Source organism: Balaenoptera borealis (genome assembly GCF_965194805.1).
Source record: "Balaenoptera borealis genome assembly, chromosome: X".
In the NCBI taxonomy this organism is placed as follows: domain Eukaryota; kingdom Metazoa; phylum Chordata; class Mammalia; order Artiodactyla; family Balaenopteridae; genus Balaenoptera; species Balaenoptera borealis.
In genome coordinates, this window is record NC_138881.1 from 58,120,376 (window position 1) to 58,146,595 (window position 26,220).

The 26,220-nt window shown below is 45.7% G+C and overlaps 1 protein-coding gene and 1 pseudogene across 2 annotated transcripts; both read left to right on the plus strand.

Moving 5' to 3' along the window:
- The first annotated feature begins 16,848 nt into the window (after positions 1-16,848).
- Positions 16,849-18,659, plus strand: LOC309620373 (elongation factor 1-gamma pseudogene; annotated as a pseudogene). The gene has a single exon. The product of its transcript is annotated as an elongation factor 1-gamma pseudogene (transcript).
- Positions 18,660-19,002: 343 nt separating this feature from the next.
- On the plus strand, positions 19,003-24,286 carry LOC309620389 (OTU domain-containing protein 6A-like). The gene has a single exon (XM_082376715.1). It carries the CDS (start codon positions 19,246-19,248, stop codon positions 20,119-20,121), a length of 876 nt encoding a protein of 291 aa, XP_082232841.1. The 5' UTR covers positions 19,003-19,245; the 3' UTR covers positions 20,122-24,286.
- Positions 24,287-26,220: the final 1,934 nt, after the last annotated feature.

Genomic DNA, 26,220 nt, shown 5'->3' on the forward strand with positions numbered 1-26,220 from the left:
AACTGCTTACTTCACTTCCTAGCCTGAACACAATGCAGACACTGGTCGTGCCTGAGAATCACGTGACAAATACTGTTACACCAGCTGAATGTGCTCTGACACTGGACTTCCCATTGCTCCCAGTGTTCAGGAGGCAATGTGGCTCTCTCCAGTTCTTTAGTTGCCTTGACTGATGAACACTTAATTTTGTGTATCAGAGCAAAGATATTTCTTTATGGTCCTGGGAACACAGAATCCTTTCAGTTTAGGCCTCAAATCCACCCTGTCCCATCTCAGTGTGAGAAAGCAACAACCTTAAAGTTCACTACAGCTGGGCAGACTTCGTCTTGTGCCAACAGAATGCACCTACCCTAAACTCCCCTTCTCCTGGGTTCCCAGCTTCCAAAACGGGCTCCCATGAAGCACGACAGCTGGCCTTCATCAAGCCACTTCCTTCTGATTATTTTGAATCTCTAAAAGTTCTAAAAAATAAAATAAAATAAAGTAAAATAAAATCCCTAAGCTCTTTCAAATATGCTCTCACCCTGCCCCACTCCGCTCATCTGTATCTTGAATTCCCAAACAGGAAGGCTCTTGAGACAACCTCCTCCTTGTTACAAATGAGGAAAGTGGACATTTGTCCAAGTTTTTACATATATCAAAACTTCAGTCGTTTTTATTGCTAAGTAGTATTCCAGGATATGGATGTACTGTAGTTCATTTAACCATTCACCTGTTGAAGGACATCTGGGTTGTTTCCAGTTTGAGGTTGTTACAACCTCTGCTATAAACATCCATATACAGGTTTTTTTGTGTGAGCACAAGTCTTCATTTCTCTGGGAAAAAAATGCCCAGGAGTGCAATTTCTGAGTCATATTATAAGTGTATGTTTAGTTTTTTAAGCAGCTGTTTTCCAGAGTGGTTGTACCATTGTGCATTCTCAGCAGCAGGGTATGCGGTATCCTGTTTCTCTGCATCCTCACCAGCATTTGGTGTTGTCATAATTTTTTTATTTTTAGTCATTCTGATAGATGTGTAGTGACATGTCACTGTGGGTTTTTTTTTGTTTTTATTTTTTTGTTTTTTTGTTTTTTTTTTTAGAAATTTCATGTAATGTCTGAAACATTTATATTAACATATTTCCATACAAATAACCCAATGAAAGTTTAGTATTAGTTGTTTTGTTTGTTTTTTTATACTGCAGGTTCTTATTAGGCATCAATTTTATACACATCAGTGTATACATGTCAATCCCAATCGACCAATTCAGCACACCACCATCCCCACCTCACCACAGTTTTCCCCCCTTCGTGTCCATATGTCCATTCTCTACATCTGTGTCTCAACTTCTGCCCTGCAAACTGGCTCATCTGTACCATTTTTCTAGGTTCCACATACATGCATTAATATACGATATTTGCTTTTCTCTTTCTGACTTACTTCACTCTGTATGACAGGCTCTAGATCCATCCACGTCTCAACAAATGACTGAATTTCGTTCCTTTTTATGGCTGAGTAATATTCCATTGTATATATGTACCACATCTTCTTTATCCATTCATCTGTTGATGGGCATTTAGGTTGCTTCCATGTCCTGGCTATTGTAAATAGTGCTGCAATGAACATTCGGGTGCATATGTCTTTTTGAATTACGGTTTTCTCAGGGTATATGCCCAGTAGTGGGATTGCTGGATCATATGGTAATTCTATTTTTAGTTTTTTAAGGAACCTCCATATTGTTCTCCATAGTGGCTGTATCAATTTACATTCCCACCAACAGTGCAAGAGGTTTCTCTTTTCTCCACACCCTCTCCAGCATTTGTTGTTTGTAGATTTTCTGATGATGCCCATTCTAATAGGAGTGAGGTGATACCTCATTGTAGTTTTGATTTGCATTTCTCTAATAATTAGTGATGTTGAGCATCTGTCACTGTGGTTTTAATTTGTGTTTCCCTGGTGGCTAATCATGTTCATCTTTTCACGTGCCCATTTGCCATCTGTGCTGTATCCTCTTGGGTAAAATCTTTACGTCGTTTGCCCGTTTTATAACTGGACTCTTTTTTACTGCTGAGTTTTGAGACCCCTTTCTATAGATACTTGTTCTTTGTTGGATATGTGTTTTGCAAGTATTTTCTCCCACATTGTAACTTGTCTTTTCATCTCTTGGTGTTTCTCAGAGCAAAAGTTTTAAATTTCGATGAAGTCCAATTTATGAATTTTTTCCTCTCTAAGTCATGGTTTTGGTGTCAAGAACTCTTTGTCTAACTCTAGATACCAAAGAATTTGTCCTTTTTTTTTTTTTTTTTTTTTACTAAAAGTTTTACAGTTTTGGGTTTTAAATTGAAATCTGTGATCTGTTTTGTGTTTATTTTCATGCAAAGTTTGAGGCTTAAGCCAAGGTTCATTCTTTTGCCTGTGGTTGTCCAATTGCTCCAGCATCATTTGCTGGAAAGGCTATGCTTCCTCCATTGAATTGGTTTTGCATCTTTGTCAAAAATCAGTTAGGCATATTTGTGTATGTCTATTTCTGGATTCTCTATTCTGTTCCACTGATCAATGTGTCTATCCCTCCTCCAACACCATAGTCTTGATTACTATGGAATAAGTCTTGAATATAGGTAGACCCTTTCCTTCAATTTTATTCTTTTTCAAAACTGTTTTAGCCATTCTAATTCCTTTGTCTTTCCATATAAATTTTAGAATAATCTTGTCTATATCTGCAAAAAAATCTTTCTGGGATTTTCATAGGAATTGTGTTAGAGCCATATATTAATTTGAGGAGAATTGACATCTTTACTACGTTGAGTTTTCCAATCCATGAACACCTATGTATGTATCTCCATTTATTTAAATTTTCATTGATTCTTTTCATGAATGTTTTATAATTTTCAGCATATATGTCCTGCACATATTTTGTTAGATTTACATTTAAGCATTTCATTCTTTGAGTGATTGTAAATGGTATTGTATTTTTAATTTTGGTGTTCACATGTGCGTTGCTAGCATACAGAAGTACAGTTGACTTTTGTATGTTCATCTTGTATTCTATGACCTTGTTGAACTGACTTACTATTTCTAGGTGTTTTATTTTTTATTTTTTTTGGTAGGTTCTTTGGAAATTTCTATGTAGACAATCATGTTGCCTGTGAATAGGGACAGTTTTATTTCATTTTTCCAGTCTGTATCCTTTCATTTCCCTTTTTTGCCTTATTGCACTGATTATAACTTCTAGCACTATATTGAATAAGAGTGGTGAGGGCGGGCAGGCTTGCTTTGTTCTGGGTCTTGGGGAAAAGCATTTCATCTTTCAACATTAAGTATGAATTAGCTGCAGGGTTTTTTTGGGGTTTTTTGGTAGATGATCTTTATCAAGCTGAGGAAATTCCCCTCTCTATTTTTCTGAGACTTTTTTTTTTTAACCTGAATGGGTATTGAATTTTGTCAAATATTTTTTTCTGTATCAATTGAATTGTTTGTGTGATTTTTCTTCTTTAGCCTGTTAATATGGTGGGTTACGTTGATGGATTGTCAAGTATTGAACCAGTCTTGCATTCCTGAAATAAACCCCACTTGGTCATGGTTTACAATTCTTTATATACATTGCTCAATTCTATTTGCTAATATTTTATTAAGGATTTAAAAATCTACCTTCATGAGAGATATTGGCCTGTCGGTTTCTCTTTCAGCACTGTTTTGTTTGGTTTTGATATTAGGGTAATACTAGCTTCAGAAAATGAATTTGGAAGTGTTCCTTCCTCTTCTGTTTTTCTAGAAGAGATTAGGTAACAGTGTTAATTTTTTCGGTGTTTGGTGGGATTCTTCAGTGAAAACATCTGGGCCAAAAGATTGCTGTTGGGGGAGCATTCAAATTACAAAATTGTTTTCCTTAATAGTTGTGGGGCTAATCAAATTATGTATCTCATATCGGTTGGATTTTGGTAGTTTGTGTTTTTTGAGGCATTGGTCGGTTTCATCTAAGTAATCAAATTTATGTGTGTAGAGTTGTTTTCAGTATTCCATTATTATGGTTTCATGTGTGCAGGATCTGTAGTGATATTCCCTGTTTCATTCCTGATATTAGTAATTTGTGTCTTCTCTCTTATGTTATTTACTCTGTCAGTCTTGCCAGAGATTTGTCAATTTTAATGATCTTTTCAAAGAACCAGCTCATAGTTTCATTGATTTTCCCTATTGCTTTTCTGTTTTCAATTTCATTGATTTTTGCTGTCAGTTTTCCTTCTCTCTGCTTGCTTTGGGTGTACGTTACTATTCTTTTTGGTGGGAGCTTAGATGATTCATTTCAGGCTTTTCCTCTTTTTTCTAATGTGTACATTTAGTGCCATAAATCTCCTTCTCAGTACTACTTTAATTGTATCTCACATGTTTTGATATATTTTATTTTCATTCTCATTCAATGTATTTTTGGGTTCCCTTGAGACTATTTGGCTCATGGATTATTTAGTAGTGAATTATTAGTTTCCAAATGTTTGCAGATTTTCCTATCTTTCTGTTATTGATTTCTACTTTGATTCATTTGTGGTTGGATAACACATTCTTTATGATTTCAATTTGTTTAAATTTGGGGGGATTGTTTATGGCCCAGGGTATGTTCTATCTTGACATATGTTCCATGGGCACTTGAAAAGAATGTATTTTCTGTTATGGTTGGGTGATGTGTTCTATACATGTTGTTTAGATTCCATTGGTTGATAGTATTGTTGACCTCTATATCCTTCCTGATTTTCTGTCAGAATCTTCTATTTATTGTTCAGAGAAGTGTGTTGAAGTCTCTAACTGTAATCCTAGCTTTTTCGATTTCTCTTTTCAGTTCTATCAGGTTTTGCTTCACATATTTTGCAAGTCTGTTGCAAATTTTACACATTGAGGATTGCTTTGTCTTTTTGGTGGATTCGCCCTTTTATCGTTATGTAATGCCCCCTCTGTCTCCAGTAATTTTCTTTAGTCTAACATCTTTATTTGATATTAATATAAGCACTCACTTTTCTTTATTAATATTTGCATGATATATATTTTTCTATCCTTTTACTTTCAACCTCCCAATATCATTATATTTGAAGTGATTTTTTTGTAGATAGCATATGGTTGAGTCATGTTTTTTAATCTACTCTACCAATCTTTGACTTTTAACTGGTGTATATAGATCATTTACATTTAAGGTAATTATCAACATGTTAGGGCTTAAGTCTGACACTTAACTTTTTGTTTTCTGTTTGTTCTGTGTTCACTTCTTTGTGTTCTTTTCCTCCCTTCCTTTGGGTTATGTGACCGTTTTTTAGAATTCAATTTTGATTTATCTATAGGTATACCTCATAGATATTGCGGGTTTCATTCCGGACCACCACAATAAAGTGAATATTGCAATAAAGTGAGTGACACCAATTTTTTTGTTTCTTAGTGCATATAAAAGTTATGCTTACACTGTACTATAGTCTATTAAGTGTGCAATAGCATTATGTCTAAAAAAACAACGTACGTTCCTTAGTTTTAAAATACTTCATTGCTAAAAAATTCTACCAATCATCTGAGCCTTCAGCGAGTTGTAATCTTACTGCAATAGTAACATCAAAGATCACTGATCACAGATCACCATAACAAATATAATAATAATGAAAAAGTTTGAAATATTGCAAGAATTACCAAAATGTGACACAGAGACATGGGGTGAGCAAATGCTGTTGGAAAAATGAGGCCAATATACTTGCTAGACTCAGGGTTGCCACAAACCTTCAATTTGTAAAAACCGCTGTACTAGAACTAGCTTTTAGTTTTATTGATGTTTGCTATTGTTTTCTTTGTTCCTATTTCATTTGTTTCTGCTCTGATCTTTATGATTTCTTTCCTTCTGCTAACTTTGGATTTTGTTTGCTCTTCTTTCTCTAGTTCCTTTAGGTGTAAGTTTAGATTGTTTATTTGAGATTTTTCCTGTTTCTTGAGGTAGGCTTGTATTGCTATAAACTTCCCTCTTAGAAGTGCTTTTGCTGCATCCCATAGGTTTTGAGTCATCGTGTTTTCATTGTCATTTGTCTCTAGGTATTTTTTGATGTCCTCTTTGATGTCTTCAGTGATCTCTTGGTTATTTAATAACGTATTGTTTAGCCTCCATGTGTTTGTATTTTTTAGGTTTTTTTTCCCTGTAATTCATTTCTAATCTCATAGCGTTGTGGTCAGAGAAGATGCTTGATATGATTTCAGTTTTCTTAAATTTACTGAGGCTTGATTTGTGACCCAAGATGTGATCTATCCTGGAGAATATTCCATGCGCACTTGAGAAGAAAGTGTAATCTCTTGTTTTTGGATGGAATGTCCTATAAATATCAATTAAATCTATCTGGTCTATTGTGTCATTTAAAGCTTGTGTTTCCTTATTAATTTTCTGTTTGGATGACCTGTCCATTGGTGTAAGTGAGGTGTTAAAGTCCCCCACTATTATTGTGTTACTGTCCATTTCCTCTTTTATAGCTGTTAGCAGTTGCCTTATGTATTGAGGTGCTCCTATGTTGGGTGCATATATATTTATAATTGTTATATCTTCTTCTTGGATTGATCCCTTGATCACTATGTAGTGTCCTTCCTTGTCTCTTGTAACATTCTTTATTTTAAAGTCTATTTTATCTGATATGAGTATTGCTACTCCAGGTTCCTTTTGGTTTCCATTTGTGTGGAATATCTTTTTCCATCCCCTCACTTTCAGTCTGTATGTGTCCCTAGGTCTGAGGTGGGTCTCTTGTAGACAGCATATATATGGGTCTTGGTTTTGTATCCATTCAGTGAGCCTGTGTCTTTTGGTTGGAGCATTTAATCCATTCACGTTTAAGGTAATTATCGACATGTAAGTTCCTATTACCATTTTGTTAATTTTTATGGGTTTGTTTTTGTAGGTCCTTTTCTTCTCTTGTGTTTCCCACTTAGAGAAGTTCCTTTAGCATTTGTTGTAGAGCTGGTTTGGTGGTGCCGAATTCTCTTAGCTTTTGTTTATCTGTAAAGCTTTTGATTTCTCCATTGAACCTGGATGAGATTCTTGCTGGGTAGAATAATCTTGGTTGTCGGTTCTTCCCTTTCATCACTTTATTATTTTTTTTAATTTTATTTATTTATTTATGGTTGTGTTGGGTCTTCGTTTCTGTGTGAGGGCTTTCTCTAGTTGGGGCAAGTGGGGGCCACTCTTCATCGCGGTGCACGTGCCTCTCACTATCGCGGCCTCTCTTGTTGCGGAGCACAGGCTCCAGACGCGCAGGCTCAGTAGTTGTGGCTCACGGGCCCAGCCGCTCTGCGGCATGTGGGATCTTCCCAGACCAGGGCTCGAACCCGTGTCCCCTGCATTGGCAGGCAGATTCTCAACCACTGTGCCACCAGGGAAGCCCCCTTTCATCACTTTAAATATGTCCTGCCACTCCCTTCTTCCTTGTAGAGTTTCTGCTGAGAAATCAGCTGTTAACCTTATGGGAGTTCCCTTGTATGTTATTTGTCGTTTTTCCCCTGCTGCTTTCAATAATTTTTCTTTGTCTTTAATTTTTGCCAATTTGATTACTATGTGTCTCAGCGTGTTTCTCCTTGGGTTTATCCTGTATGGGACTCTCTGGACTTCCTGGACTTGGGTGGCTATTTCCTTTCCCATGTTAAGGAAGTTTTCAACTATAATCTCTTCAAATATTTTCTCTGGTCCTTTGTCTCTTTTTTCTCCTTCTGGGACCCCTATTCACAACATAATGTGAATGTTGTTGCATTTAATGTTGTTCCAGAAGTCTCTTAGACTGTCTTCATTTCTTTTCATTCTTTTTTCCTTATTCTGTTCTGCAGCAGTGAATCCCATCTCTCTGTCTTCCAGGTCACAAACTCGTTCTTCTGCCTCAGTTATTCTGCTATTGATTCCTTCTAGTGTAGTTTTCATTTCAATTATTGTATTGTTCATTTCTGTTTGTGTGTTCTTTAATTCTTCTAGGTCTTTGTTAAACATTTCTTGCACCTTCTTGATCTTTGCCTCTATTCTTTTTCCGAGGTCCTGGATCATCTTCACTATCATTATTCTGAATTCTTTTTCTGGAAGGTTGCCTATCTCCACTTCATTTAGTTGTTCTTCTGGGGTTTTATCTTGTTCCTTCATCTGGTACATAGCTCTCTGCCTTTTCATCTTGTCTATCTTTCTGTGAATGTTGTTTTTGTTCCACAGGCTGCCGGATTGTAGTTCTTCTTGCTTCTGCTGTCTGCCCTCTGGTGGATGAGGCTATCTAAGAGGCTTGTGCAAGTTTCCTGATGGGAGGGACTTGTCTGGGGTAGAGCTGGCTGTTGCTCTGGTGGGCAGAGCTCAGTAACGACCACAGCTGGGTTTTTGATAAGGATTAGATGGCAGGGAGTTCAAGGTTATCTTTTCCAATAAGAAGCACTGGGAATGGTGATAGGTCATCTTGTTGATTAACAGCATATGCTTTGCCAGTTGGTGAGGTGGGAGGGGAAAAGAATTAAAGCCTATCTTGCAGGGGGCTGTGATGATCAAATGTATGTAAGGCACCCAGTTCAGTGTCTGGCACCGAGGAAGACAGTAATAAACGGAAGTTCCTTTCCTCTACCTTACCCCAGTCCCTACCTCCCAGCTCCTGCCCCCACTCCATTCTCACACATCCTCCCCTTTCCATTTCACCACTGCCAGTCCTCCTCCCCTTCATAGGCCAACAGAGACAGCAGTTTCCATGGTAATCAGCATACTCATTAGTTCAGAGTTTATTGGTCCTTAAGTGTCTGTCTGGACTGGGTTCCTAGCTCACATCAGAGGGAGCTTTCCAGTGAGCTCAAGGGCTATTGAGAAATTGTCACACACAAGCCATTATATTCAAGTTTTCCTAATTAGAAACAACAGCATACAATGATATTTTGGTGTAAAGAGAGAAGATGTGAGGAAATCATCTCATCCTGGATGCTCTAGATGCTCACAGCTCCTAGGCATCTGGAGAATCACTCCCCAGCACTCGCAGATGCAGGATTACATCACTGGGGTGTAGGTGTTGGAGTGTGAGTAAGGAGGCCGGGAGACTGAGCAACAGGAAGCCAACCTCACTGAAGGTATTTTGGGTATCTTTCTGAGGATTTGTTCTTTCCTTACCCTCCCACCTGTCCCTTCAGGCTCTAAGGTCATAAGAGTTTCCTGCTCTGTTCATGCTGGGTTTCTATACTGACCCCCACCTTGTCCTTGACTGTACTCCTATGCTTGAACTGATTTGCTCATTCTGTCAGCCACCATTTATCAGTCCTACGAGATGCCAGGCACTGTGCTAGGCACTGTGGATATAACCATAAACACAGTAGACAAAGATCCCTAACCTCAAGGAGCTTACAGCCAAATAGGGGAAGACAGTCAAAAAACAAGGAACTGCAGACACGTATGGTTTCAAGGTAATGGCATTTTCTGCAATTTGCCTGGGCAGAAGAAAGGGCTAATTTAGAAATAACACCCTTCTCTTCTTTAAGCCCATATGTTATTAGGGCAGCATCCTCTGGAATTTATAGGAAAATGAAATGTATAGACTATATAACTACCGACATCACTACATCGATAAGTTCTGTTCACCGAGTACTTTCTCTCTTGTGTGTGTACTCTCTCCTTTTGGAAACATACCTTGCATGGAAGAGTTTGTACGTGGTTTCAGAATTTTACTGTGATGATGTTTGTCTACTTTGCAGATTTTCATGGCACCTAGCACAGCTGAGTGAAGGCAGTGGGGCAAGGTTTTCCCTGATGAAAATGAAGTGCTCTTTTGAGCATTTCTTACATTTCATTGATTTTCTTAGGTGTCCTTGTATTCTTATAACTAAAAGTACATAGGCATGGCTTAAATACTGGTTGACATTCACCCCATGGTTAAAAATTTTGGCCATCATATGGGAAGGATATTTAAATGGAGGGTTCCAGGAACAAACCCTGCTGATGTGGGAAATATGACAATCTCTTTAAATTCACACTCCACATGCCCTCATAGCATCTTGCCATTATTGCAGTCTAAAGGTTAGCCTGAGCATCCTGCATCTCTTCGTGTCTAAGTTTGCAGCCCCAGGAGAGAGAGAAACAGCTCTCAGTGCCTGTGAGGTCATGGTGTTCCAAGCTTCTCCATTGTTGGAAACACCAGAGTCCCCAAAGCAGAAGAGGAGAGGAAGGGTATGTCATTTTAGGGTCATTTTAGGGCAGTACTTTAAAGGATGTTAAAGTGAATCATGTATGTTAGGAAAAATATCTCTTACACAAATATATTTCTTTGTCAAAGGTGTGTATGCGTGTGTGTGAGAGTTGAGTGTATGTGTGCGTGTGCATTGTGTGTGTGTGTGTGTGCATGTGTGGATACTGTGTGCATGCACAGTATGTGAGAGTGTGTGTCTGTGTCCCATCTCATCATGTTCCTGTTCTCCAGTCACGGCAAGGAGTGTACTGTCCACTGTGTCTCTTTGGGACCAGAACTGCACGTATCTAACCTTGAATTCAGCTTCCTCCATGAGCCCCTTCTCCCCTCCCTGGCAAGAACTGGAAGACAGGACCTAGTGAGGAGTCAGAAAAATGCAGAGAAATAAAACTGTGCAGGAGGCGGCAATGAGGATGAAAACCCATAATTCTGACTGGAAGAAGAGTAGAACCACCGTTAGCGTCTTGTATTACCCTTATGAATCTGGATGCATCCCCTATGCAGAGTTTAAGTCAAAACTCCAGGCTTAATACTAAAAAGGAAGCATAGTTTGGAAAGATAGTTTTGAAAAAATCAAGGAAAATTCACATAAGTCTTAAGAAAAATGGTTTCATTCTATGATGCATTACTGAGAAATAAAGTTCTTAAATCTGTATAACTGTTATCAGGCAATTTATAGGTGTCTCATCTAGTACTTGGACATAAGAAGAATAACTGGAATAAAAAGAATACATTGGCTGGCTTTAAATTAGAGCTTTTTAAGGAGAAAACTGTGACAAGATTGTATGTCCACTCAGTGAGATTTATTTTCTAAGCAAGAGCTGTTTGGAAGATTCAGCATAAATATGAAAATCTCTTCCCAAAAGGTCATGAACCTGCTTGCCCTAAGGCAGTTTTCTTCTCTGAAACAGAAGCATATCCATATAGTCTTTACTCTAATGTATATTCTTTATATCTTGTACTTAGAAGGTGATAATTATGCATTGTATATATGATTGTGTGCCTTGCAATAAAATAAGAACTGTACCTAAAATCAAAAAAACAAAAAACCAAAAAAACCCCAAGGAACTGCAGAATGGCATGCAAAATTAAAGCTGAGCTTTGGAACAATCTTGCTCTTGACTAGGGTCCCAGCCCTGTTTCTCCCTTTTTTCCTCCTTATCAATGGTCTATATACTCAGTGTAGCGTCTCCTTCCTCCTCTGCTAAGGGATCACATGCGTTCACGTAGGAGAGTGTGAGACTCGTTACTGTCACCAGTGGCATGAGGTTAGATGTAAGGGTGAGTCTTCTGGGAGAAATGGCCATGTGAGCCCCCCAAATCCTGGGGTCCCTTTGGAAATAGAAAAGGTCCCTGTTGCCCACCAGGGCAGAGGAGAGCAGCCATCTCCAGTCCTCTGGCATCTTCCAGCTGAGTCAGTCTTGGCCTTTCTTGCCCCCATCCCTAGCATCCTGTTTTGGTTTCTTGGTCAGCCTCCATCTCCTGATCATTCTTAGTTTGCCAGCTGTGAGAAAGGGAGACTGGCACTTGAACCAGAAAGCCCTGCCCAACAAGCAGAAGAGTTGGATGGAATGGGTATGTGTGTGAAGTGTGCAGGAAAAACCCCCTAGCATAGTGAGGACACCTTTGAAAGAATTTGACTAAACCATTAAGTGCAGAAGATGGGAGCTACCATGATCTCTGGGTCAGCTGAAAAATTGGAGGTGACCCATGGGCCTCCCTAGGTCACTGAGTGGGGTCTGCTCTCTGGATGTGACAGAAAAAGTCAACTGCTGACCACGTGATCCTGGGACTGAGGGTTGCCAAGTTTAGCAAATAAAGACACAAGACTCCATTAAATTTGAATTTCCGATGAACAATGAACAATGTTTTAGTATAAGTATGTCCCATGCAACATTTGGGACATACTTATACTAAAACATTATTTGTTGTTTATGTGAAATTCAGATTTAACTGGCATCCTGTATTCTATCTGGGAACCCTACGGGGGTGGGGTAAAAACTGCTATGTTAGGGAAGGACTAGCTTTGTTTTTTTTGTCTGTTTCCAGGGGAGTAGAGTAGGACCAGTGGAGAGCTGGGCCTCGGTCTGAGAGCAGGAAGAAGGATTTCACTGGCAGGGCACTCGATGACAGCCATGAGGAGCCCTCCGTGAGTAACTTGGAATTAGAAACCTTGGAGAGTCCTTCCAGCTCTGACAGTCTCTGAGCCTCAGAATCTCTAGGGATTTTTTTTTTTAATTTTTATTTATTATTTATTTATTATGTTTATTTTTGGCTGTGTTGGGTCTTCGTTTCTGTGTGAGGGCTTTCTCCAGTTGCGGCGAGTGGGGGCCACTCTTCATCGCGGTGCGCGGGCCTGTCACTATCGCGGCCTCTCTTGTTGCGGAGCAGAGGCTCCAGACGCTCAGGCTCAGTAGTTGTGGCTCACGGGCCCAGTTGCTCCGCGGCATGTGGGATCTTCCCAGACCAGGGCTCGAACCCGTGTCCCCTGCATTGGCAGGCAGATTCTCAACCACTGCGCCACCAGGGAAGCCCCTCTAGGGATTTTAAAAGGATGGGGTGGGGAGATGATGGAGGAGGATAAGGCTAAGAATTAGAAGCCCCCAAAGAGGCTTCACCATTTTTCTCTTTGGTGTTAGGATGGTGGGATGCATGCAGATGCATCAGCTGGGCACATGGCTTTCTCTGTGCAGATGGGAAGTCAGAGTTTCTATAATATTCCAAATACTCCTGCTGTCATTGATTCTGCTCTTACGTTTTTGACACCCATTTTCCAAGGTAACACTGCTTGGAGGGAAACCCATCCCAGGGCAGGCCCAGTTGAACTCTGGGCTTTCTTTCTACAGTGCCCATCCCCTCCTCTTAATGACAGTGACAGCAGCAACCTACATGTGGACACCATTTCACAGCTCACAAAGTGACTGACCATCTGCTCCTTGTCTGGATTCTCACAAGTCCGAGAGGGAGTATTCATCTTCTATTTACATTTGAGGAAGACAAACCCCAGAGATTTGCCCAGTGCCAGGCAAACGAGTCAGGCCTCCACCCGCTCAGGCATTTTTATAATGAACACCAGTGCGTGCCTGCCATGTAGCCTGTGTTAGGGGCTGAGCACGTGAGAAGAGTAAGACCCAGTGCCACCCAGTTTCTGCCCCTGAGAGCTCCCAGACCAGGGTGGGAGGTGGAGGAGTCAAGGTCAGTGGATGGACAGATGCATGAAGAGGCAAGAATAACAAAACCCAAGTCCTCAGGGCTGGGCTGAGTATGAATGAGGATCCCCCTCAGGGCCAGCTCTGTGGAGACAGAGCCCACTCAGCGGCCAAGCATTCTTCCTCTGTGGCGGGCAGAGGGTCCTCTCTTTTCGGGCTGGCTGCAGTCTCCACTTGCTGCCTTGGCTCTGCCCCCGGACGTGTCCCTGGGCCCTGTGCACTTGGCCCACAGCCCACCTGGGCCAGACGGAGGCAGCTTCTCCTTGGCAGGGAAGTGCAGATCTTTTCCCTGCTAGGCTCCCCAGGGCCTCGCGGAGCCTTCGCCTTACCCGCCCCCACCCCCATCCTTTTGTCCAGCAGAATCTTTCCTGGAATTCCAATTGGAAGCAGAGTAAAAGAGAGCTGGTGCTCTCTTTCAAGTGGGAGCTGGCAACTCCAGAGCCCTTTGCTCAGTCCCCGCTGCAGTTGCCCCGGCAGCAGGTCTCTGGAAGCCCAGGGTGAGCAGAACACACTTTAGAAACTGGCAGCCAGCTTCACGTGACATCACAGGGCCTGCTTGCCCCACAGGCACCTCTCACAAATGGTGGCCCGAGCTAAGCTTCTAATTTGCTCTGTCAGCCTTGCAAGAAGTCTCGTCCTCTTGCATTTCCTTCCCTGCTATCCACCCAGAGACCAAGTCAGAACCTTGGCCGTTACCAGTGGCTCCTGTCCCGCACCCCCTCCACACCAGAGGCCCGGGCAGGACTGTTTCTTTTCTTTTTTTTTAATTTTAATTTTAAAAATTTTTATTGAAGTATAGTTGATTTACAATGTTGTGTTAATTTCAGGTGTACAGCAAAGTGATTTGGTTATATGTGGGTATATATAGATACATATATATACATATGTATATATATACATTCTTTTTCAGATTCTTTTCCATTATAGGTTGTTACAAGCTACTGAGTAGAGTTCCCTGTGCTGTCCAGTAGGTCCTTGTTGGTTATCTGTTTTCTACATAGTAGTGTGTATCTGTTAATCCTAAACTCCTAGGGCGGACTGTTTCTTACCTGCCATAGCTGTTTCTGTCCCTTGCTTCTCGCCTGTGTTCAATGTTTATGGAGCTTTGTTCCCCGATGGGGGATAGTCTCAGTTTCCCCAACAGGAGGCTGGCTAAGGAGCCCAAACAATGAAGTCAGTCTAGCGGGGTGAGAGGTCTGGGCCAGCAGGCCTTGCAGCGCTGGGTAAGTCCCCATGAGCCTATCCACTTACATTATGTGGCTGCAGAACTGGGCCTGCGAGTAGGTGTTAGAGAGGAGGAGGGGGATGGGCCTGTGTGTCTATCATGGGGGCAACTAGGTCCCTGGGGCCTGACCATCACCCTGGGCCTGACACTCGTCCTTCTGTGGCATTTGGCACAAGTCACCATCCCTGGTCAGAAGCTGGTGGCACCTCGTCCGGGCCCCCAGGGTTAAGCCCGAACTCCTCATCCCTGTGTCCTGACTCGGAGACTGTCTCTGTCGCCCTTTTCAGCCTCCCTTCCCAGCAGCCCCTTCACCACCATTCAACACCCTCCACACATTTCCTGAAGGACTGGATGGGACGAAACTGAAAGCAGGGAAGGTTTGCAGGCCAAGGCGGAGCGCACGGTGGCCGCTCACCAGCGTGCCTCCCCTGTAGAGGCTTCTGAGCCTCAGAGAAGACAGTGCTTACGTGGGGCCTCTGCGTCGGAGGAGACACCCAGAATCCAACCGTTTCCTGCCACCCTGACTCCCACCAGTCTGCCCTGAGCCACCGTCATGTCTGCATGGATTATTGCCATACTCCCTCAAAAGTCTCCTTCTTCTTCCCTGGCCCTTTAAAACCGGAAAGCAATCCTTTCCTTTTTTCTGCTCAAAACCCCACACTGACTCCCCATCTCAGTCAGAGGAGAAGGCCAAGGCCTTACACCCTCTGGCCCTGCCAAGCTCTCTGACTTCATCACCTCAGCCCGTCTCACTCACTCAGCTCCAGGCTTCTGCTCCTCCGCACCTGCCAGGCACACCCCACCTGCGACCTCCTCCTCCCCAATCACGTTGTCACCGAAAGACCATAGACAGCTGGGCCTCATAAACCGAAATGTAGGCTCGGGGTGCCATGTGTGCCCTGGGCTCCTCCCTGCCCCATCTCCCCCCATCCACACTGGCTCTGGAGGCCTCTTAGCAGCCCCACCCTCGCCTCCACTCACTTCCCACACCAGAGCTCCATCTACACTTCTCTGCACAAGTGTGCAAGAGGGTGTCACAATCACAGCCCGGTCCATGCCCAAGTGGGTAAAGTGCAGGTGGGTAGATGGCTGGAAGGAACTGGACAAGCAGACGCAGCGTGTAGTCCTGTGGTCCTGTGGTGGGGGAGGGCAGGTTAGGGGGTGGAGACTAGGCAGGGGGTGGACACTAGGCAGGGGGTGGAGACTAGGCAGGGGCTGAAGAAGAAAGCACAAAGGGAGGAAACCGCACCAGCCCCTGAGCAGGTGGGGCTGGCCAGCCCAACTGCACTTACCGGGAGCCACCGGCACCCTGGCCATAATGCTCCTGCTCTCCAAGAAGGACCTCAAGACCACCCTGGAGGTCTTTGCTCTTTTCCGGTGGGCCCTCAGCGCCTTGGTTATCGGTGAGTCTGCACTCCTGGGCATTTTTTTCCCAGAGAAATGAAGACTTGTGCTCACACAAAAAAACCTGTATATGGATGTTTATAGCAGAGGTTGTAACAACCTCAAACTGGAAACAACCCAGATGTCCTTCAACAGGTGAATGGTTAAATGAACTACAGTACATCCATATCCTGGAATACTACTTAGCAATAAAAACGACTGAAGTTTTGATATATGTAAAAACTTGGACAAATGTCCACTTTCCTCATTTGTAACAAGGAGGAGGTTGTCTCAAGAGCCTTCCTGTTTGGGAATTCAAGATACAGATGAGCGGAGTGGGGCAGGGTGAGAGCATATTTGAAAGAGCTTAGGGATTTTATTTTACTTTATTTTATTTTATTTTTTAGAACTTTTAGAGATTCAAAATAATCAGAAGGAAGTGGCTTGATGAAGGCCAGCTGTCGTGCTTCATGGGAGCCCGTTTTGGAAGCTGGGAACCCAGGAGAAGGGGAGTTTAGGGTAGGTGCATTCTGTTGGCACAAGACGAAGTCTGCCCAGCTGTAGTGAACTTTAAGGTTGTTGCTTTCTCACACTGAGATGGGACAGGGTGGATTTGAGGCCTAAACTGAAAGGATTCTGTGTTCCCAGGACCATAAAGAAATATCTTTGCTCTGATACACAAAATTAAGTGTTCATCAGTCAAGGCAACTAAAGAACTGGAGAGAGCCACATTGCCTCCTGAACACTGGGAGCAATGGGAAGTCCAGTGTCAGAGCACATTCAGCTGGTGTAACAGTATTTGTCACGTGATTCTCAGGCACGACCAGTGTCTGCATTGTGTTCAGGCTAGGAAGTGAAGTAAGCAGTTAAGAGTGCACGAGCCCCTTTCTCTGTGGAATCACCATGGCGGCTGGGACCCTGTACACATATCCTGAGAACTGGAGGGCCTTCAAGGCCCTCATTGCCGCTCAGTACAGCGGGGCTCAGGTCCACGTGCTCTCCGCACCACCCCACTTCCATTTTGGCCAAACCAACCGCACCCCCAAATTTCTCCGTAAATTTCCTGCTGGCAAGGTTCCAGCCTTTGAGGGTGACGATGGATTCTGTGTGTTCGAGAGCAATGCCATTGCCTACTATGTGGGCAACGAGGAGCTGCAGGGAAGTACTCCCGAAGCAGCAGCCCAGGTGGTGCAGGGGGTGAGCTTTGCTGATAGCGACGTAGTTCCCACAGCCAGTACCTGGGTGTTCCCCACCTTGGGCATCATGCACCACAGCAAGCAGGCCACAGAGAATGCAAAGGAGGAGGTGAGGCGAATTCTGGGGCTCCTGGATGCTCACTTGAAGACAAGGACTTTTCTGGTGGGCGAACGTGTGACGCTGGCTGACATCACAGTTTTCTGCACCGTGTTGTGGCTTTATAAACAGGTTCTGGAGCCTTCTTTCCGCCAGGCCTTCCCTAATACAAACCGCTGGTTCCTCACCTGCATTAACCAGCCCCAGTTCCGGGAGGTCTTGGGGGAGGTGAAACTCTGTGAGGAAATGGCCCAATTTGATGCTAAAAAGTTTGCAGAGAGCCAGCCTAAGAAAGACACCCCACGGAAAGAGAAAGCTTCTCGAGAAGAGAAGCAGAAGCCCCAGGCTGAGCAGAAGGAGGAGAAGAAGACAGCTGCCCCTGCTACTGAGGAGGAGCTGGATGAATGTGAGCAGGCACTGGCTGCTGAGCCGAAGGCCAAGGATCCCTTTGCTCACCTGCCCAAGAGTACCTTTGTGTTGGATGAATTTAAGCGCAAGTACTCCCACGAGGACACACTCTCCGTGGCGCTGCCGTACTTTTGGGAGCACTTTGATAAAGGTGGCTGGTCCCTGTGGTACTCCGAGTACAGCTTCCCTGAAGAGCTCACCCAGACCTTCATGAGCTGCAACCTCATCACTGGAATGCTCCAGCGACTGGACAAACTGAGGAAGAATGCCTTTGCCAGTGTCATTCTGTTTGGAACCAACAATAGCAGCTCCATTTCTGGAGTCTGGGTCTTCTGAGGCCAGGAGCTTGCCCTTCCGCTGAGTCCAGATTGGCAGGTGCACTATGAGCCACACACATGGCAGAAACTGGATCCCAGCAGCGAGGAGACCCAGACGCTGGTTCGAGAATACTTTTCCTGGGATGGGGCCTTCCAGCATGTGGGCAAAGCCTTCAATCAGGGCAAGATCTTCAAGTGAACATCTCTTGCCATCGCCTAGCTGCCTGCACCTGCCCTTCAGGGAGAATGGGGGTCACTAAAGGAAACTGAACATTGAACCCTTTCCTGCCCTGCCTCCTTTGTGGGTGATGGCTTCTTCAAAGGGGAGTAGATATGTTGAAGCAGGGTGTTGTCTATACCTGCAGGACCTCCCTGTGTAGGAGAGGTCTTCAGAAGAGCAGAAAGAGAGGCCTCTCCTCAGTTTTGATTTTTTTTTTTTTAATTGCCTTGCCTCTCCTGTGATGACCATCTTCTAGCCTAGCTGGGAGAGATTGGATGTAGTTAGGAGGTGGTGACACGGGGCTTTGTAACTACCTAACTCCAGACCTTCCCGCATGAAGGGGAAGAATACCTGCCGATGCGGTGAGAGCACAGCATGCAGAGCGACTTAACACTACTTCCCGCAACTGCCCTGTGAGGTAGGGCAGCAGCGAGAAGAGACTCCTTGGAACAGATACTGGCCTGTGGCCCCTAACCTGGCTGCGGATCATCTCTGGGGTATCCGTACTTTCTAACAAGGAAGTGGGGTTCAGAGATTCAAGCAACTTGCCTGTGATCACACATCTTAGGTGGTGGAGACAGGATTTTGAACCCAGTGGGTGTCACTGGAGCCTGTACCCTAAACACGCCCTAGCGCTTCCTGCAAAAAAAAAAAAAAAGAGTCCACGAAAACCTCCACAGGCTCAGTTGCTGCACATAACGCACAAAGGCGGGATTTTACAGCCGGGACAGGAACCCCGCTAAAACCGGAAGCACCCATTGCTACGGGGTCTAATGGGGGCGTATGTAGGGTCTCCCAACAGCCAATCGTAGTGCCAGGCGTGTTTAGGAGGCGTAGCCGTGGAGAGACAGTGGCCAATGGCAGAGAGGGTCGTGAATAGAGTGAGGGCAACCGTGGGTGAGGGGAACAGAGTACAGCCGCCAGGGGAGACTGAGGAGCTCTAGGCAGTTGGGTGGTTAGACTGTTGACGTGAACTGTAGCAGTACCTCAGCCACCAAACTTCGATTCTCGCCTGCCCTTAAACATCATGGGAGATTCCCAGCGTGAGCATCAGCAGATGATACAACGCCACAACCGCGAGAAGACAGAGCTGCAGGCCCACATTCAGGACATGAAGAGCTCGGTCCCCAAGACCGACGAGAAGGGAAGAGAGCAGTTGCTCCTCGATGTGGCCCGCCTCGAGGCCGCGATGGAGCAGAAGCACCAGCAGGAGCTGGAGAAGTTCCAGGAGAGTTTCCCTGATAACAGCAACCACGATTCTGTCACTGAAGATCTGCCCAAGGTGGATCTCAAGAACGAGCCTCCTCACCTCTCGAAGGCACAGAGAGGGTGCGAAAGAAAGGTGGCCCGAGAGGGAGAAAGCCAGGAGAGGGTGGCCGAGGCTGAGATGGAGCATCTGGCCAGCTTCTGCCACGACGAGGAAATGGAGCTCGGCGCCATCCTGCGGGCCAGGAATCTGGAGATGCAGGATATCCCGGCCGACGGCCACTGCATGTACCGCGCCATCCAACACCAGCTGGTGTCCTCCGTGACCGTGGATCGCCTGCGGAGGCTCACCGCCGAGTACATGCGGAACCATGTCGACGACTTCCTGCCCTTCTTCAGCCACCCCGGAGCCGGCATCGCCGGCAGCCGCGACGGCTTCTTGAGGTACTGCGACGACATCGTGCTCAGGGCGTCGTGGGGAGGCCAGCTCGAGCTGAGGGCCCTGTCGCACGTCTTGCAGACCCCCATCGAGGTGATCCAGGCCAACTCTTCCGCCGTCATCATGGGAGAGGAGTACACCAAGAAGCCAATCACCCTGGTCTACCACCGCTACTCCTACAGCTGCGGGGAGCACTACAGCTCGGTGAAGCCGCTCGGCGCCGTCTCCGCCAGCAGCGTGGCCCGGCGTCTCTTCTAGGCCCGCTGCCGCCATCGCCGCGGCGGCTGCCGTTGGAGCCGAAGCCGCCGGCGCCGCGTCTCCTCAGCAGGCTCCGCTTTTTTCCTTCGGTTTTCTCGGGGTTTTGTTTATTCATTTCACTCAGAGTTCACCCCCTCTCTCCGCCCCCGCCCCCCCTTCTTCCTCCCTCGATCTTCTGTCCTCCTCGATCGTCCCTGGGTTTCTTCTTTCATGGGGTGGGGGGACCGGAGGCCAGTGACCAGGAAGGGATCTGTACTGTCCTACCCTAGCGGGAGTGAGTTTGCCAAGTTCTCACCTTTCTTGCCCTGAAGGGTCTCTGCCCCGCCCCCCACCCATGAGAACTGGTCACGTTGCAAGTAACTTTGGGGTTCAAGAAATGGCAACTTGGTTTGATGCGTTCTTCACTTGGGGAAAAAAGTCAGTTTAGCTCAGAATCTTCCGGTTGCCCCGTGAATGTATTGATTACTTAAAGTTGGAGTTGATGTGAATGAAATGATTTGGGAATGCCTTTTGCTTAGTTCTTTGGGGGAAAAAATGTATCGTGGGCTGTTTGGGGGCTTTGCTTTCCACTTCAACTGGGCTACTCAGGAGACGTCTCAAGTTACAAACAAGACCTCCTCTAGTATTTTTTTTTTTTTTTTTTTTTTTAGCTGCATTGGGTCTTCGTTGCAGTGCGCCGGCTCTAGGCACGCGGGTTTCAGTAGTTATGGTGTGTGGGCTTAGTAGTTGTGACTTGCAGGCTCTAGAGCGCAGGCTCAGAAGTTGTGGCGCACAGGCTTAGTTGCTCTGCGGCATGTGGGGTCTTCCCCGACCAGGGCTCGAACCTGTGTCCCCGGGATTCTTAACCACTGAGCCACCAGGGGAGCCCTAGTATTTTGTTTTGTTTTTTCATAAAACCTTGCATGGTTGCAAACTAATTACAGTTGTTTAGATGTTTCCTGAACTCTAAATAATGTTTGTTAACTTTAGAAGTTTAAATGTAAGCGTTAAATGTAGCAAGTAGATTTACCTAAACTGATAGGCTAGATAAGGTTTGTTCTAAGATGTGAAAGACCTCAATTTAATTTCCTTTATTAAATATAAGAAAGGGCATGACTTTATTCAAGTAGTTGATTCATTTCATTATATCTGCAATTGATGTGAAGTAAGAAGAGACAAACTGATAGGTAGTTTAACTTACTGTGAGGGGTGAGATCAACTAGTAAGTTTCCTTTATTCTCAGACATAAAAGGGTATAATTTTGTGCAAGCGGTTGGTCCACTTTGTTCTATCTACAACCGGTATGAGTGTGAAAGATCTGAACTTAGTCGTTTTCCTTAATTCTTAGAGATAAAAAGTATTTAAAGAGAGATTTTTAAAAGTATTAAAGGAGTTGATTCATTTTGTCATATCTGCAACTGGTATGAAGCAAAAAAAAAAAAAAGTGAGCAATATACTTTTGTTGATATTTTAGACTTGTTGATATCTTGAATTTGCCAAAAAAAAAAGTAAAAGTGAAATGATTTGCAGTAAACAATTAAAAAAAAATTTAACCTTTAGATCCTGTATTTCAGTGAGATTACTTAAATTGATTTAAAAATTCTTTGTACACCCCAACTGTTCTAAAATAAAATATACAAAGGGGAAAAGGGGAACAGTAGTTTGTTTAAAGAATAAAAGCAGTTTAAAAAATACCTGGTTTTCATTTTTGTATAGCTGACTTAGTTCATATAGAGTTTGTATACCAGGATCGACTTCAGCAAAGGAATCCTGGAGGGTTAGGGAACAGGAGAGAAGGGGGAGGACACAGTGACAGATGAGGCTTTTGGAAGATGCAATGGACCTGCAGCCTTGATGGTGGCCTGCAGTGCAATATCTCCCAGGGAAGGATTTAGGGAGTACCAAGATAGTTGAAGCTATCCTGAGTTGATGTTTCACTCAGTGGAAACATCATGAAATGGCTTCAGTTAAGGATGTTCTCATTGCTATGCATGAAAAAGAATTCTCACTTTCAAAAACTTGCCAGTCCAGGGCTAGTGGCAGGAGGGAAAGAAGTGCCACTGTTTTTTTTTTTTTTTTTTTTTGAAGGCCGGGGGTGGGGTGGGGGGAATCTGTTTTCAAAATACAAATATAGAAATCCTGCCAGATAGCTCACTGTGTAAATGTGTGCATCAGATACATTTTCAGATAGCCAGCTGGCTGAGAAGAGGAAGTCCCTGAGAAAACTAGGTATTTGGATGCATTGTGAGAAGAGTGCCTTTTATAGGGATGAGAAAGCTGGCTGGGGAAGGAAGAATAGGCCAGGAAGGGAGGCATAATCTGTAGAAGGGGGCCTGGCTGGGAAAAGGGGTGAAAATTGGGGAAGGGGTCAGTCTAGGAGGATGAATGGGACGTGGCAGGGGAAAGGGGAACAGGCAGAAGAAGGGGAGACGGCGAGGTAAGGGAACCTGTGTGAACTGGGGCACAGGGTGAAGAAGGAGGCCAGGCTAGGAAGGGGATAATGGAGTGGGGGCTGCTTAGGGAAGGAGGACTTGGCTGGTCAAGGGAAAGAGGCTTAGTTGAGTTAGGGGGCAAAAGATGAGAAAGGAATCCTTGACTGTTAAAGGGGGAAAAGCCTGGGGAATGGCACCTGACCAGGGAAAGAGATCTGTCTGGGAAAGTAGGCTTAAGCTGGGGAGAAAGGCCTAAGCTGGGGAAGAGGGTGAGGCTGGGGAAGGGGCCTGGATGTGGGAAGGGGCCTGTCTTGGAAAAGGAGCACAGACTTGACAGGGTGGCACAAGCTGAGGATGGGAGACTGGCTGGGCTGGGGGAGGTTCGGGGGTGCAAATATCCTGGCAGGGAAAGGTGGCCTGCCTGGGGAGGGGCTCTGGCGGGGGAATGGGGCCTGGGAGGGAGGCACAGGCTAGGAAAGGAACCTAGCAGGAGAGGTGGCGGAAGAGGTTCGAATGCTGAGACCGACATAGGCTGGGCGTGGGATAATAGGCGGGTTGATGGACCTGGTTGGAAGAGGGGGATTAGCAGGTGGAGAGGGCCTGCTAGGGCAGGGATCCTGCCTGGGAACGAAGGCGTGTGTCCTGGCTGAGGGAGGGCACATGGTTGAGGAAAGGGACCTAGCTGGGGGCACAGGCTAGGGATGGCGGGAAGGTCTGGCTGAGGAGGGGGAATAAGCTAGGGAAGGGGTTTGGTTGAGGAAGGGGTATACCGCTTGAGGAAAGGGACCTTACTGGGAAGGAGGCCCGCCCGGGAAAATGAGCTTAGACTGGGGGAGAGGCTGTAGGTCCCTGGGTGAAGAGAGCCTGGCTGTGGGGAGGAGTCTGGCTGGGAAAGAGTTCCCAGCTGGGGGCGTGTGTGTGTGTGTGTGTGTGTGTGTGTGTGTGTGTGTGTGTGTGTGTGTGAAGGGGTCCTGGCAGGGAAACGTCACATGGTCGGGGAGGGGACTTTACTGGTGATGGAGAGCTGAGAGAGGAGGATGCTTGGCCAGGGAAGGAGGCACTGGCTATGAAAGGCCAGTGAAGGGGGAACTCCTCGGAAAAGTGGTCCAGCTGAAAAGGGAAAAGACTGGGCACAAGCACCTGGCTGTCAGAAGGAGGCCCTTTCTGGAGAAGGGGTCCCGTGAGGGCAAGGGGACAAAGGGGTGAAAAGGGGCCTTGCCTGGGGAAGGGTAGCCTGGCTAAGGAGGCTGTCAACAGGGTCTCAGGCTGGGGAACAGGCCCTGGCTGGGTGAGGGGCCAGCGAGCAGAAGGGTCCTGCATGGGGAATAAGACAGGCCGGGGTTGAGGCCTGCCTGGGGAGGGGAGGCTGGCAGCATAGGATGGTAAAGAGGCTGGGCTGTGGCCCGGGGTGGGAAAACTTCCAGGTAAGTGGCTAGAGGCTGGAGAGTTGGACACAGGCTGGTAAGATGGCTGGTTTAGAAAGGGGGCCAATCCAAAGAAGGAGGCATCGGCTGAGGAAGAGGCTCTGGCTGGGGAAAGGGGCCTAGCCGGGCAAGGGGACATAGGCTGGGAAAGGAAAACCAAGTTGGGTCAGGGAGCCTGGGCACGGGCTGGCGGGGGTGGGTGGGTAGCAAGCTGGGGCAGGGGCCTAGGTAGGGTTGCTGCAAAAGAGGATACTGGCTGGGAACGTGACTCCGCTGGGGTGAGGGTCTAGGTGGGTATAGGGGAAGCCTGCCTAGGAGGGGAAGGGAACCAGGCTGGGGAGCTAGCCTTGGCCGGGGAAGTGGGCATAGGGAGCCGGGGAGGCAGGTATAAACGGACAAAGAGAGGCCGGCTGAGAAGAGGGCCTGGCTGGCTTCGAAGCACAGGCAGGTTAAGGGCTTCTGATGGGGGATGGCTTATCTGCTGGGGCAGAGGGTGCATAATGTGGGGAAATGGGACTACCTGGGGAAGGGGGCCTGGCCCCAGGGGGCATAGACTGAGGAGCAGGGTTAGGGAAGTGAGGAAGAGGGAATAGGCTGGTGACAAGGACCAGGGGCCTGGTTGGTATAGGGTATGAATTGGTATAAGGTGAAAAAGGGGTTCCTGGCTTTTGAATGGGGAAGGGCTAGGGAGTGGCACCTGGCTAGGGGAGGAGGCACTCGCTAGGGAAATTATCTGCACATGAAGTTGGGAGGGGCTGGATGCAGACGGGGCACTGTTGTGAGGGCAGGGTGCACCGGCCAAGGAAGGGGGCATGGGCCGGGCAGAGGCCCTGAATGGGGAAGAGGGCATAGGTTGGTGAAGAGGGCACTGCCTGGGTAATGTGGGCCTTGCTGGGAGTGGGGGGAGCTCCTGGTGCCGCCCACGGAATTCTTTGGCAGAAGGCAGCAAACAAACCAGCAGAGTCCCATTTTACAGGCTTCTCCCTAAATACAAGAGAAATAACTATTTCTGTCTAGGGAACCCTTAAGATCTCACTGGGCCTGTTCCAGCTTCCTCCACTGGGTTTGCCTTCAGCTGGAAGGACGGGGAAGAGTAAACCCAGGCCAGATTCCAACCAGGCCCAGAGCACAAGCCAAGAAGGGGCCTTCGCTGTGGGATCTGGCAGGACATGAGGGATTTGCAGTCTGTTCCATTTTGTAACAGTGACCACAGTCACCGAGGACAGTGAGTGTTCTGGGCAATTTCGTGTGCAAAAGCCATGGGGTACTGTTCCCAAAGGGATTCAATTCCAGAAGCAAATTTCATTCGTTTACTTACTATTCTTCATTTACTCATTATCATGCCCTTTTGCCTTAGCAGCCAAAGACAAGGACATCTATCTGGATTTGAAGCCCAGCTCATATACCCACTTCCTAGCTTTGTGACTTGGATTAAGTCATCTAATCTTTCTGGGCTTCAGTTTCCTCATCAGTAACATGGGACAGTTAATGCCTGTCTTAGAGGTATCTCTTGGGATGTTCGGTACATTAAATGAAAATATGTATAAAATGTGCAAGAAATGTATCATTACCTAGGGGCCTAAGACTATAACACTATCAGCTGTGGCAGCAACCACCCCTTCATTCTGTCTACAGTAACTTTTGGAGCCACTTGGCCTCTTCCCACAGGTCCTACAGTGGAAGCCAGAACTTCTTGGGCTGCAGCGTGAAAGCAAAAGCCACTGGAGCTTACCAAAGTGCCCTCTTGGCTACAGGGGGTCCTGTGTGCAGGGACTCCTCAGGCCAGTCAGTATCTTCCTTCCTTCCACGCTTTTTCTACACAAACACATAGACATGCATATTTTCAAAAACCAAACTGGTATCATTCTATTTGAACTACTTCTATTTTTTTTTTTTACTTAAAAATACATTATAAGCATTTCCCACTGTCCTTAGTCTTCAATACGATGATTTTAACGCCTGCATTCTAGCCTGTGAATGTGCCATAATTTATTTGTCCTATTCTATTGCTGGACATTTAGATTGCTTTCAACTTCTCACTGCTATAAATATGCCACTGTAATATCCTTGTAGCTGAGTCTTTGTCTATATTTCTGATTATTTCCCTTTGATAAGATTTCTAGAAGTGATCTAGGTCAAAAGGAGAGGCTTTTAATGCATACTGATGAATTGCCCTCCAGAAAGAGTGAGCCAATTTACACTCTCAGGGGGTGAGAGTGTTACTTTCCCATATAGTTGCAAACACTGAAAATTATCATCTTTGC